Source organism: Scyliorhinus canicula, chromosome 13, assembly GCF_902713615.1.
Source record: "Scyliorhinus canicula chromosome 13, sScyCan1.1, whole genome shotgun sequence".
Taxonomy (NCBI): Eukaryota; Metazoa; Chordata; class Chondrichthyes; order Carcharhiniformes; family Scyliorhinidae; genus Scyliorhinus; species Scyliorhinus canicula.
Genome location: NC_052158.1, coordinates 18,214,329 through 18,228,216, shown reverse-complemented (window position 1 = coordinate 18,228,216; position 13,888 = coordinate 18,214,329). Strand labels below are relative to the sequence as shown.

Here is a 13,888-nt window from a genome sequence, read left to right as displayed (position 1 = left end):
TTCAGTTGTTGTCCCTCTCTCATTTAAATCTACATCTTCACTCCTCTCATCAAAAAACCCATCCTTACAAACTTTCCCTCCTCATTATTCTTGATCATTCTGCAGCCTTTGACACGGTCGATCACACCATCCTCCTCCATCGCCTCTCCACTGTTATCCAGCTGGGTGTTCTGCCCTCACCAGTTCTTATCCCTATAACCGTAGCTCCATCACCCCTGTGGTTGGTGAACTACATGGGCTCCCGGTTAAATAACATTGATTTTGAAATTTCTCATCCTTGTTTCAAATTCCTCCATGGCCTCACTCCTCCCTATCTCTGTAATCTCCTCCAGTTCCGCAACCCTCCGAGACATCCTCTAATTTGTGTCTCTTCTCCATCCTCGATATTAATCCCAATACTTTTGCTGGGTGAGGCTTAAATTGAATCAAGCGTTCGCAGGATCAGGAACAGCAAAACCCACAGCTCAATAAAGATCTACCAACTCCACTTTAACAAAGCATCTTAACCCCGTCCTCAGTGGAACTCCATCTGCAGCAGTGTAAACCTCTCCAGTTCCCAGCCCAGCTCTCTCTGAGTCCAATCATCAATCAGTGCCGTGGTTACGCTGTGTATAGGAATCACACTGAGATTATCTCACCTCATTTCCCATTGGACCCTTACTGACAGCAGAAAGAGACACTTATCCAACCAATCAGACTGAGGCCTAATCCAATCCCAGAGGTTAAAGGTCAGAGGGCCCGCCCTCAGTGTCTCGAATGTTTCACTGGACAAGACAAAGAGATTTTGTACCTTGAGGAACTCTGGGGCCTCTTGTACCTCCAGCCTCGATTTAAGATCTCTTATTGCTGCTTCAAGAGAATACATTTCATCCATGGTTTTGGTTAAATTGTTCTCCATTTCCTCGAACATTTTATTACTTTTTCTCTCCAACTCTGCTTTCATCAGCTCCTGCTTCTCAAACAGGAACTTGTACATCTTTTCAAATTCACTGTTGATTTCATTTCTCAATCTGTCAACTTCAGCCTGGAACAGATTGAATACAGAACGGAATAAACAACGTTTATAATCCCAGTGCCCCTGGTCTCTGTCCACTGGGATATAGGGATAAAAATATCCAGCAAGGATAACAAATAATAACAGCTCACTGCCGGCTGAACAGTTTGATGGAACTTTGGCTATGTGGGACTGAGTTACAAACATGATTACATGATTCCAATAGTTTATTGTTAAATAATAGACATCAAGGACTGAGTCATTGAGTGGAATCTAATCGCGGAATGCTGATGGTTTATATATAGAATAATGGATATCTGGGAGTGAGTTACAGACTGGAATCTAATCGAGGGGTTCAGATGGTTTATATATAGAATAATGGATACCTGGGAGTGAGTTATGGACTGGAATCTAATTGAGGGGTTCAGATGGTGTATATATAGAATAATGGATCCCTGTGAGTGAGTTACAGACTGGAAGCTAATCGAGGGGGTCAGATGGTGTATATATAGAATAATGGATACCTGGGAGTGAGTTACAGACTGGAATCTAATCGAGGGGTTCAGATGGTTTATGTATCAATAATGGATGCCTGGAAGTGAGTTACAGACTGGAATATAATCGAGGTGATCAGATGGATTATATTTAGAATAATGGATATCTGGGAGTGAGTTACAGACTGGAATCTAATCGAGGGGTTCAGATGGTTTATATATAGAATAATGGATACATCGGAGTGAGTGGCAGACAAGATTTATTTGATCAATAGATGGGATTGGATTGAAATAATACATTTACATATTGTTATAATAATCTGCAATTTACAGACGCTCCCTTATATTGCAGTTCAGGGAGCAGTCCGCAGTGTACTTTGGAGCAGCAGCATTTTATTCAGTAAAACTCTCTCTCTGACTGTGTGAGAAGCTGACTCACTCTCAATAACAAACACAGGGAAGTTTACACAAAGCCTAAAGGACATTCTCCTACCTTCATGTGGAAAATCCCATCCTCTCGTTCTCTTTTACTGTGAAGACTGAGGTCCATTTGCTTCTGCAGAGTTTCCAATGATGTTTCTAACTTGTTCTGAGATAGAAAGGACACAAATTGGTTTGTCAAAGGAAACAATCATTGTCACCTTCTGGAGGGGTTTTCTGTGTTTAAATAGAGTGAGGCCAGTGAAGTAGAGAAGGAGATATTCTCAGGATTGATTACACTCAATAAACAAAGTAGAAGCTGTGGGTTAATTCTGTTTATTGCAATTATCCTCCTCCAGGTTAATTCCCCTCCTCAATCAATCCTCTACTCGCTCCAACCTTCTCCCCTTACCTACCCCGCCTCTCCTGCCCTTTCTTCCCCTCCCCGCATTCTACAAACACTCTCTCTCTGTGACTTACACCCTGTCCCTCTTCCCCATCTACCTGTGCCAGTAGCAGTGATCCAGTACCTTGTATATCTGGGCTGCCTCCTTTATTGGGATCACACTGTGCATCTTATGAGCTCTGGACATCCCACACACCAGACAGATCGCTTTGTGTTCATCTTTAAAGATGTCTCCGCCATCACCCCTCGCACCCTCCACGTCCCTACCCCACTCCCTCCTGCCCTCCCCTCTCCCTCCCCATGTCCCTACCCCACTCGCTCCTGCCCTCACCCCCTCCCCCTCCCTGTCCCTACCCCACACCCTCTTGCCCCATCCCCCCCCCCACATTGTACAGCCCTCCCTATATTCCTCACCTCTTCCCTGTCTCCCTTTGCCAGCAGCAGAAATCCAATACCTTGTATATGTGAACAGCCTCTTTGATATGTAAATCTTTGTGAGTTTGATGTTCTGAACTCCAGCAGTCCACACAGATCGCTCTCTGCTCCACTTCACAGAAGAGTTTCAGCTTCTCCTCGTGTTCCTGACAGTAAAACTCCTCCTGTGGCTGTGTCACCTTCACCTCTCTGAACTTCTCCACGACGTTACTCAGGGTCCGAGCGGGCCTGACGTTCCTCTGGGTGAAGACCTGGCGACACTGGGGGCAGGAAACATCTCCCGGGACCTTCTGCCAACTCTGGGAGATGCAGGAGCTGCAGAAATGATGTCCACATTCCAGAGACACCGGGTGGGTGAATATCTCCAGACAGATGGGACAGGTTAGTTCCTGTGTGAGATCTGGAGATGCCATCTCAGTGCCCAGAGTCTCTCTCTCCTTCCCTGTTCCAGCTCTTTCACTGTCAATTCCGGTTCAGCTCTGCACTTCCTGGATTTCACTTCACGTGATCAGTGACACACTCAGTGTCAGCAACTTTGGAATTAAATCAAACTGACCCCTTTATTGTGTCTGGAGCCTTTTTCACTTTTATAAAGTCAGATTTATAACATTATTGCTCTTCTCTCTCTACAAACCCAACCCTTGAAAACTCTCTCCCCTTTCCCCACCTCCCCCCGTGTGAGGAACTCAGCAATGGCTTTCTTAGTTACAATCCAGACCATCCTTACAGCTGTTTCTGTTACTAACCTCCTGCCCCCCAACCCACTGACCAAACATCCCCCCTTCACCCCCACATCTTTCTCTAGTTTCTCTCCTCTCTCTCCCTCAAGTCCTTTCCAAATCCATCTGATCCCTGAGCCCCTACTTATCCTCTCTCCACCCTGTCACCATCTGACCCTCATTCTGATAAAAAAACATCTTTTGAACATGTCCACCCCCATCTCCAACCTCCCCCTTGTTCTCCAAATTCCTGGAGAGTCTCTCTCTCCCTCCCAAATCCGGGCCCATCTTTCCCCCCTCAATCCTGCCGGAACCTCTCTGATCAGCTTCTGGACAGGAAGATGGAAAGTTGGTGCAGAGTTTCTGTAACTGGAGTGAACAGGAACAATGGTGTGTTGGAGCTGCTCATTTCTCAGATGCTACACATTCTCTGCCTGTGGGGAGAAGCGTCTCGAAGAACAGATTCAGTCTCAAATATTGTTGTCTGATTAACGCTGCTGTCGAGTCCCTTTGGATGTTTTCCTGCATTGAAGGCGCTATATAAATGTAACTTGTTGTTGCCTCGGACTCAATCAAAGTGTTTGTGCTGGAAACTGTCCTGAGGGAAATCTCCAGTCCCAGTCCGAGACCCTGACACACACAAACACAGACCTTCACACACACAGAGACAGACAGAGACCCTGACACATACACACAGACACAGACACACACACATGCAAACACAGACCCTGACACACACACACACACACACACACACGCACCCTAGCTGTGCAGAGCTTCCATTTATTGGAGAGTGATGAAGGGACAGGCTCTGTCAGCCACCAGATCACATTTACACATCAGGAACTGGGACATTGACTGCCCAATAACATTTTTAAATTCCTGTTCACCTCCTGCTCCATCCGCTTGTTAATCTTCTGTTAGTTTGAACAAATCGTGAAGCTGATTCTGCTGTTGGCTGCCTCACCCGCAGACAGTTTGTGATCATCTCACAAGTAAGAAGTCTTACAACACCAGGTTAAAGTCCAACAGGTTTGTTTCAAACACGAGCTTTCGGAGCACGGCTCCTTCTTCAGGTGAATGGAAAGGCTTGTTCCAGAAATGTTTATATAGACACAGTCAGAGATGCCCCGGAATGCGAGCACCTGCAGGCAATCAAATCATCAAAGATGCAGAGAGAGAGGTAACTCCAGGTTAAAGAGGTGTGAATTGTGTTTAACCTGGAGTTATCTCTCTCTCTGCATCTTTGATGATTTGATTGCCTGCAGGGCATCTCTGACTGTGTCTATATAAACATTTCTGGAACAAGCCTTTCCATTCACCTGAAGAAGGAGCCGTGCTCCGAAAGCTCGTGTTTGAAACAAACCTGTTGGACTTTAACCTGGTGTTGTAAGACTTCTTACTGTGCTCACCCTAGTCCAATGCCAGCATCGCCACATCATCATCTCACAAGACATGTTACTGAGACAGTGATGTTCATTAATAGGATATTCGACTGGGGTGGCAGCACTCAATGGGAGACAGTGAATCAGCCTCTTGTTGAACACTCTGGACAATATCCCTTTCCATTGACTCCCACTGGGAGTCACTGTGAGTGTAAATGCTGCCATCGAGCCCAGACTTTAAAATGTTGCTTCACCTGAAACAAGGGCCTCGTCCTCACTGAATCGAACCTCCAGTTCAAAGGCAACGGACAGTTCAAGTGGTCATTCACAGTACTGCCAGCAGAGGGCAGCGCTGCTCCATGTAAAGCCCTTCCAGCCAACATGGGGAAAGTGTGGGTCAGGGTGAGAGAGATCAAGGGGGGATTTCAGGAAGCGCTTCTTCACACAAAGGTTATAAAACGAAGGTGAGTAAATGTGGTTCAGATACAGACCAGCTGTGAGCGAACTGAATAGTGGAACAGGCTGGAGGGGCTCAATACCCAACACCTTTTGATAAAATTATCAATTTGACATGAGGATCTCAGGATATTTTTTAAAAATGAGTTTTAAATGTTGGGAATCAGAGGGATTTGTGTATCCATGAAGCAGAGAAAGTTAACAAGCAGATACAGTGAACAATTATGAGGCAAATGGTATCTTGGCCTTTATTACAATGGGGTTGAAGTATCAGAGAATAAGTCTTGCTGCAATGTAACAGGGATTGAGTGTGGACACAGCTGGAGGACTGTGGACAGTTTCAGTCTCCTTACCTGAGAAAACATATACTTACCTTAGAGGAAGCAATGAAGGTTCACGGAATTGATTCTTGGGATGAAAGGGTTTTCCGATATGAGCGATATGAGTTGAATGGCTCTATATTCTTTGAAGTTTAGAAGAATACGAGATAATCTTATTGAAACATGTACAGGATCTTACTGAATGGTCCCAGGCGGCACAGCACAGTGGTTAGCACTGTTGCTTCACGGCACCAGGGTCCCAGGTTCGATTCCCGGCTTGGGTCACTGTCTGTACAGAGTCTGCACGTTCTTCCTGTGTCTGCTTGGGTTTCCTCCGGGCACTCCAGATTACTCCCACAAATCCCAAAAGACGTGCTGTTAGGTAATTTGGACATTCTGAATTCTCCCTCCTTGTACCCGAACAGGCACCGGAATGTGGTGACTAGGGGATTTTCACAGTCATTTCATTGCAGTATTAATGTAAGCTTACTTGAGACAATAAAGATTGCTATTATATGTCCTACTTCGGAACCTATTCTGATATTCTCATTCCTGATACCACCACCTGGAGGTTCCCTTCCAGTCACTCACCATCCTGACTTGGAAACATATCAGCCGTTCCTTCACTGTCGCTGGGTCAAAATCCTGGAACTCTCTCCCTAACAGCACTGTGGGTGTACCTACACCACAGGGACTGCTGCGGGTTCAAGAAGGCAGCTCAACACCACCTTGTCAAGGGCAATTAGGGATGAGGGCTCAGCCAGCGACATCCCTTACAAGAGTGAAAAAACATTCTTTGCTCATTCACTGAATCACACCAGGTGTCAGTCCCGTCTTCAAATAAAATATTTATTCAAGGGAGGGAACAAAATAAAGATTCACAATGAATTGTGCCACAATTGGAACACAATTCAGGAGATTACGGTTCTTTCTATACAAGTCCAGTGTTTTTGAAAAAATATATTTTGTTCCAAACATATTCAACAAAATATTCTTCACATCCAACAAAGTAAACAGTCTCTACAGTTTTCCCCCATTTACTCCCTCCCCTATCCTCACCTGCATGAACAGCTCCTCAAATCTAGCCATGAACGGTCTCCAACGGACCTCAAAGCCCTCCTCCGACCCCCCTTCAGGCAAATTTGATCCAGTCCAGTGTTTATGGGCCCCATTAGATTGAGATCGGGACAGTGGGATGGGTGGAGAATCTGAGTTAAATTTACAGAATAAACAATACAGAAACACACTCACCCCCTGACAGCACACAGCAGAGAATCAGGGCAACATGAGCTGTTCAGACAGTGAATCAGGCTTCTCACTAAAACTCCGACCTCCCAAAACGTGTCCCACTGTGTTACCCAGAGAGCAGTGTGAGTGGGTCAGAGTTATCACCAGAGTCATTATTACAGGGATTAAAGATGGGATAGAGTTTCCCGGTGAATGTGTCAGTGAAGGTGGACAGGTGAGACATGTCCTCAGCATCGTAAAATGATACCTGTCCTCCCTCATAATCCAGGTAAATTCCCAACTTCCGGGGTTTCACTTCCAGCTGGGAGATGACATCCGGGATTTTCAATGATTTGCAGTCTTCAACCCGGGCGATGACCCAGAATCCATTCTCAGGTGAATGTGTGATGTTTCCTTTCCTGTTGACAGACTCTCTGCAGACACCCACAATCCAGACAGGTTTGTTTCCAAGACCCACCTCCCAGTAGTGCCTCCCTGATGTGAAACTCTGGGAGCTCAAAACATTTAAGACTTCATCAAATCTTTTGGGATGATCAGGTCGATCTGGCTCCTCATTTCCGTACCTCACAATAGTCAGATCCTTGGAAATGATGAGTTCATCGTGTGCTGTCTCCGGGTCCAGGGTGAGAGATGCTGGAACTGGAAGAGAACATGATTGGGAAGCTGTTACTGTGAGAAAAACAGGAGTGAATGACGAGACGTGTAGAGACGGTGATGGGACATCACCACTTTCCTCAGCCCAGGAACTGTGGAAGCTCAGGGACAGAGTGTCTGAAGAAATTCCTCCCCCTTCCCTCAGCTCCATTCACCCAGCACAGATCAGCATCAATTTACTGAGAATAAAGATCTCTCTCCAGTACAACACCTCGGTCAAGCTAAATTGTAGGAACTCGGTCACCGCCCTGTGTCCAGCCTGTTGTGACATTTTTTGGGCAGTGTTGACACGTTTTTCAATTTGTGAATGGGATTGAAACATTAACTGTCTCACTGCTCTGTACACAACAGTCAAGGGGGAGTCTGGATGTGCGTTCATTTATTTTCAACGTGGAACCCGAAACGGAAGCGTGAGCTCATCCAAATTCTGCTGTCCACAGTCATAACTTCCACCAAGACCCATACACCCATCACCAACCCCCCCCCCCCCCCCCGCCCCCGTGATCCTCCTCACCTTCCCCATTCCCAAGACCCCAATCTCACTGACCGTCATCGCCTTCTGACCCAGACATATCTCAAACTTAAATGTCTATTCGGCATTCCCCCCAGCCAGTATCTCTGTAACTTCCTCCAGCCCTACACCCCCCTCCGAGATCTCAGCCAGGACAAGGGGGTGGGCTCCCCTCCTCCAGCCCTACATCCCCCCCTCCGAGATCTCAGCCAGGACAAGGGGGTGAGCTCTCCTCCTCCAGCCCTACACCCCCCCCCCCCGAGATCTCAGCCAGGACAAGGGGGTGGGCTCCCCTCCTCCAGCCTTACACCCCCCTCCGAGATCTCAGTCAGGACAAAGGGGTTGTAGAGCTGGAAGGAGTGATCCTGGTGGAAAATTGACATCTAAATGACAGAGAAATAACTTCAGTTATCTCAATACACGGTTTTGCTCTTTAACCTCCTCGTATGTTCCCTGGTCTCCGTGACAACAGGGGAACAGTCACCCTAACAGGCAGAAACATAGAAAATATACAGAATAACGAGGACAGTAGCAACATGGATATGAAATGGGGTGAACGACAGTTGTTGCTTGTTCAGACTGAAGATAGATATACATTGGTATTCAAAGGGTTCTGACTTTCCTGATGTAAATTAATGAACTAAACCTTGATGCACAGGATATCATTTCACTATTAGCGGTGACAGGACAAGGAGAGAGAGAGTGGTTAATAAAGAATGCAGCATCTTAGGCTTTATTAACACAGAATAGAGTGACAAAGTTATATCTGTATAAAACACTGGTTAACCCTCAACTCTGTTCTGGGAACACACTTTGAGGGAGGATGTGAGGGCATTAGAGAGAGAGAGCAGGAAACATTCACCACAATGATTCCTGGGAGGAGGAAATTCAGTTACGGACACAGATTGGAGAAGCTGAGGTGGTTCCCCTGAGAGAAGAGAACCAGAGGACACAGAATTTAAACTGATTGACAAAAGAAGCCACATTAGCGTGAGGGAAAACCTTTTCACACAGCGAGTGTTTAGGGTCAGGAATGCACTGTGGTGGAATCAGATTCAATCACAGCTTTCAAATGGAATTGAATCATTAACTGAAGAACTTAAATCTGCAGAGCTACAGAGAAAAAGGTGAAGGAATGGCCCTGGGTGAGCTAGCAGGAATACAATGGGCCGAATAGTCAGCTCCTGTTTTGTAAATATTCTGGGATTCATAGAAAGAGGCAATTTCAGAGCAACATGTGAGATTCGGCTGAAATAGAATTCTCCAGTCCAATCCCGGTTTCCAGTTTCTGCTCCATATCTCATTTGGTTACAAAACTTTCAGTGTAGATCTGATTACTTTATAAATGTTATGAGGGTTTCTACTATCAGCCTTTCAGGCTGAGAGTCCTAGATCCAGATCACATTGTGTGTGAAAATAATCCCTTTAACCCTCCTCCCTCTTACCCTGTATCTATTCTCCCTGATCAGGGACCCCGAGGCAATGGGACTCGGGATTTCCTTTCCACTCTATCTGGACACTCCTAATTTTATACATCTCAATTAAATCTCCCCTCAGCCTCCTCTGATCCAATGAAAACAACCCCAATCTATCCAATCATAACTCAGAACTCAAGTTCTCTGAACCCGCCAACACCCTCATTAATCTCCTCGGTAACCTCTCCAACACACTGACCAGAAAGATATAAAGTGCTCTAGTTGTAGACTAACTAGTGTTTAATAAAGTTCTGACATTACATCCCTGCTCTTATTCTCTATTCCTTGGTCAGTACAGCAAAATATCCGGTGTGTTATCTTCACCACTTTATCCACCTGTCCTGAATCTGTGGAGATAAACTCAAATCTCCCTCTGTTCCTCCACACCTCTCACTATCTTACCACTTATTGTTTATTCCCTTGTCACATCTTCCCCCTCCCAATACATTAACCTCACACTTCTCTGAACTGAAATCCATTTACTATCAGACAAAATCCTGAGGGAGAGACAGAAGGTGAAGTCTGCCTAAGTTGGCAGTTCCTGTCCTTGGCCACAGAAGGGGGACAGAATGTAGTCATGGTAACTGGTATACGGAGTGAGGGGAAGAGTATCAGTCTTAGCAACGGGGCATGTGGGGACCAATCGGTGCTCTGTGCTGAGGACTGGCAATATCATTAAATAAATATTTTCTTATAATCTGGGGACAGATAAATACCCAACAATATACAGAGAACAACAGCTGGGGTCATCCAGTGTTGAGGAAAAGCAGGAAGGAAAGGGAGGGACAAACTTAAAACAATCATGATCACCAGAGAAAAAGTATCTGGAAAAGCGATGGGATTAAAGACAACTTGTCCCCTGGACCTGATGTCCTGCATCCCAGGGTTTTAAAGGAGGGGCTGGAGAGAAAGTGGATTCATTGGTTGTAATCTTTGCAAATTCCCGAGATTACTGATCAGTGATGGGGATGCAACTATTTATGATCAATATTCCTGATTGGATGAAGAAACCGAATATACTGGAGCCAAATTTTCTGATGCCACAAAGTGAGGTTGGGAAGTTGTGAGGAGGATACAAAGTGTCTGCGGAGGGATATAGACCGGTTAAGTGAGTGGACAAAGATTTAGCAGATTGAGTATAATGTGGGAAAATGGGAGGATGCCCACCTTGGCAGGAAGAATAGAAAAGCAGCAAATTATTTCAATAGAAAGAGACAGCAGAAAGCTGCAGTACAGAGGGATCTGGGGGACCTTGTACATCAATCACTAAAAGTTAGTGTCCAGGTACAGCAAGGAATGAGGAAAACAAATGGAATGTTGGCCTTTATTGGAAAAGGGATGGAGTGTAAAGTAGGGAAGACTTGCTCCAACTTTACAGGGGATTGGTGAGACTGCAGCTTGAGTACTGTGTTCAGATCTGATCTCCTTACATCAGGAGGGAGAGACTCTCATTGGACAGAGTTCAGAGAAGGTTCACTGGGCTGATTCCTGGGATGAAGGGATTGACTTATGAGGAAAGGTTGAGCTGGTTGGTCTGTACTCACTGGAGTTTAGAAGAATAAGAGGTTATCTTATTGAAACATAACATTCTGAGGGGATTCCTTCACCAGGGTAGATACTGGGAGGATGTTTGAGCTCTGGGCCAATCGAGGTGTAGGTGACACAGCATCAAATGAAGGGGCCTCTATTGAAGACAGAGATGAGGAGGAATTCCTTCTCGGAGAGGGATATTAGTCTTTGGAATTCTCTACCACAGAGAGCAGCAGAGGCTGGGTCATTGATTCATGGCTGACTTCGAAAGATTGTTGATCAACAAGGGGGTTAAGGGTCATCTGGAACAGGCAGTAAAGTGGAGTAAAGGCCCCAATCAGATCAGACATGATCTTATCAAAAATCAGAGCAGGTTCACTGGGCGGGACCACTCCTGTTCTTATTCCTTCTGATCTTCTGACCATTTCATCAGTGTGTCAAACCTCATTAATCACGTGGATAACAGCAGGGAGACAGTAATATACAGAGAATGATACCTGGTGAAATCACTGCTCTCATTTCCCTCCACACTTTGATATATTTGAATGGTTCACCAGCGATAGCCACAGGTAACTGAGTGGAGACAGTTCCAGGCTTGTGAAACTCCATCTGACTCCTGTAAAAACAGGTCTGGAAATCAGTGTGTGTCAGAGAGACAGCAGTGATCACATCACAAAGCTGTTTCTTTATATCTGCTTACCTCATCAACAGGTCTTGAATATCCTGAGGGGAAAGAAACAGAATAGATGTGATCGAGTCAGATTAAAGAGTTCTTGTTGTAAATCTCGAGTAGAAATTATGAAGAGGGACAGAATCGAGATACCAAGATTTCAGTCAGAAAATAACATTTACTTTTTCCTTTCATTCCCTCTCGGGGCTCATCTTGTCCATGAGACCCACCTCCTGTCCCCTCTATCCAAATCCCAAAACTACTGATCTCCCAACCTCCCCCCCTGGTCCCCATGTTAGCTGGGATTGTCTCTCCTTTAAATCAACATCTTAACCCCTCCCCCCAAAAAACCCATCCTTACAAACTTTCCCTCCTCATTAGTCTCGATCAGTCTGCAGCCTTTGACACAGTCGATCACACCATCCTCCTCCACCGCTTCTCCACTGTTGTCCAGCTGGGCGTGCTGCACTCACCCGCTCCCATTCTTATCCCTATAACCGTAGCTCCATCATCCCTCTGGTTGGTGAACGACATTGGCTCACAGTTAAACAGCGCATTGATTTTGAAATTTCTCCATGGCCTCACTCCTCCCTATCTCTGTAATCTCCTCCAGCTCCACAAATCTCCGAGACATCCTCTAATTTGTGTCTCTTGTCCATCCCCATTATTAACCCCAACTCCATTGCTGGCTGAGGCTTCAGTTGAATCAAGTATTCGCAGGATCAGGAACAGCAAAACCCACAGCTCAATAAAGATCTACAAACTCCACTTTAACAACGCATCTTAACCCCGTCCTCAGTGGAAATCCATCTGCAGCAGTGTAAACATCTCCAGTTCCCAGCCCAGCTCTCTCGGAGTCCAATCATCAATCAGTGCCGTGGTTACGCTGTGTATAGGAATCACACTGAGATTATTTTACCTCATTTCCCATTGGACCCTTACTGACAGCAGAAAGAGACACTCATCCAACCAATCAGATTGAGGCCTTGCCCAATCCCAGAGATTAAAGGTTAGAATCCCCGCCCTCCGTCTCTGGAATGTTTCACTGGACAAGACAAAGAGATTTTGTACCTTGAGGAACTCTGGGGCCAGTTGTACCTCCAGCCTCGATTTAAGATCTCTTATTGCTCCTTCAAGAGAAGAGATTTCCTCCATGGTTTTGGAGAAATTGTTCTCCATTTCCTCGAATATTTTATTGCTTTTTCTCTCCAACTCTGCTTTCATCAGCTCCTCCTTCTCAAACAGGAACTTGTGCATTTTTTCAAATTCACTGTTGATTTCATTTCTCAGTCTGTCAACTTCAGCCTGGAACAGATTGAATACAGAACGGAATAAACAATGTTTATAATCCCAGTGTCCCTGGTCTCTGTCCACTGGGATATAGGGATAAAAATTGATATCTAGCAAGGATAACAAATAATAACAGCTCACTGCCGGCTGAACAGTTTGATGGAATATTGGCTATTTGGGAGTGAGTTACAAACAAACATTGTAAAGTGATTCCAATAGTTTATTATTAAATAATAGGCATCAAGGACTGAGTCACTGAGTGCAATCTAATCGCGGAATGCAGATGGTTTATATATAGAATAATGGATACCTGGGAGTGAGTTACAGACTGGAATCTAATCGAGTTGTTCAGATGGTTTATATATAGAATAATGGATACCTGGGAGCGAGTTACGGACAAGATTTATCGCATCAATCGATGGGATTGGCTTGAGAGAGAAAATAAGACATTTACACATTGTTATAATAATCTGCAATTTACAGACGGTCCCTTATATTGCAGTTCAGGGAGCAGCCCGCAGTGTACTTAGGAGCAGCAGCATTTTATTCAGTAAAACCCTCTCTGACTGTGTGAGGAGCTCACTCACTCTCAATAACAAACACAGGGAAGTTTACACAAAGCCTAAAGGACATTCTCCTACCATCATGTGGAAAATCCCATCCTCTCGTTCTCTTTTACTGTGAAGACTGAGGTCCATTTGCTTCTGCAGAGTTTCCAATGATGTTTCTAACTTGTTCTGAGACACAAAGGACACAAATGGGTTTGTCAAAGGAAACAATCATTGTCACCTTCTGGAGGGGTTTGCTGTGTTTAAATAGAGTTGTCAATGGCAGCCATGATGTGGAGATGCCGGCGTTGGACTGGGGTGAGCACAGTAAGA

At 45.3% G+C, this 13,888-nt stretch overlaps 3 protein-coding genes across 6 annotated transcripts in view; all 3 read right to left on the bottom strand.

Moving 5' to 3' along the window:
• The window catches only part of LOC119976332 (zinc-binding protein A33-like), a 31,464-nt gene extending 28,229 nt beyond the window's left edge, over positions 1-3,235 (bottom strand). For 2 of the 3 annotated variants that reach the window (XM_038816793.1, XM_038816792.1), the window contains exons 1-3: positions 2,770-3,235; positions 1,982-2,077; positions 791-1,024 (exon numbers count right to left, since the gene is read on the bottom strand). In XM_038816793.1, coding sequence (XP_038672721.1) covers positions 791-1,024; positions 1,982-2,077; positions 2,770-3,162 — 723 coding nt within the window. In that variant the 5' untranslated portion in view covers positions 3,163-3,235. The remainder of the gene's footprint in view (positions 1-790; positions 1,025-1,981; positions 2,078-2,769) is intronic. The other variant, XM_038816790.1, reaches the window with a different exon arrangement.
• LOC119976501 overlaps positions 1-13,888 on the bottom strand; it is a 188,831-nt gene that overhangs the window by 108,428 nt on the left and 66,515 nt on the right. The gene's annotated exons all lie outside the window — the stretch shown is intronic.
• On the bottom strand, positions 6,368-12,859 carry LOC119976339 (zinc-binding protein A33-like). Of its 2 annotated transcripts, XM_038816805.1 has the most exons (4): positions 11,900-11,947; positions 11,748-11,770; positions 11,545-11,663; positions 6,368-7,546 (listed from the first exon to the last, which is right to left on the bottom strand). In XM_038816805.1, exons 2-4 carry the CDS (start codon positions 11,750-11,752, stop codon positions 6,984-6,986), a joined length of 687 nt encoding a protein of 228 aa, XP_038672733.1. In that variant the 5' UTR covers positions 11,753-11,770; positions 11,900-11,947; the 3' UTR covers positions 6,368-6,983. The 2 variants fall into 2 exon arrangements, with proteins under 2 accessions (XP_038672733.1, XP_038672734.1); XM_038816806.1 differs by lacking the exons at positions 11,748-11,770; positions 11,900-11,947 and adding an exon at positions 12,789-12,859.

What these genes read in the sequence shown, in the direction of transcription:
- LOC119976339 (XM_038816805.1), bottom strand. An exon ending in GAGAGCAGTGATTTCACCAG is followed by an intron (nt 7,547 to 11,544) that starts GTATCATTCTCT and finishes TTTTTCTCACAG; the next exon opens with TAACAGCTTCCCAATCATGT.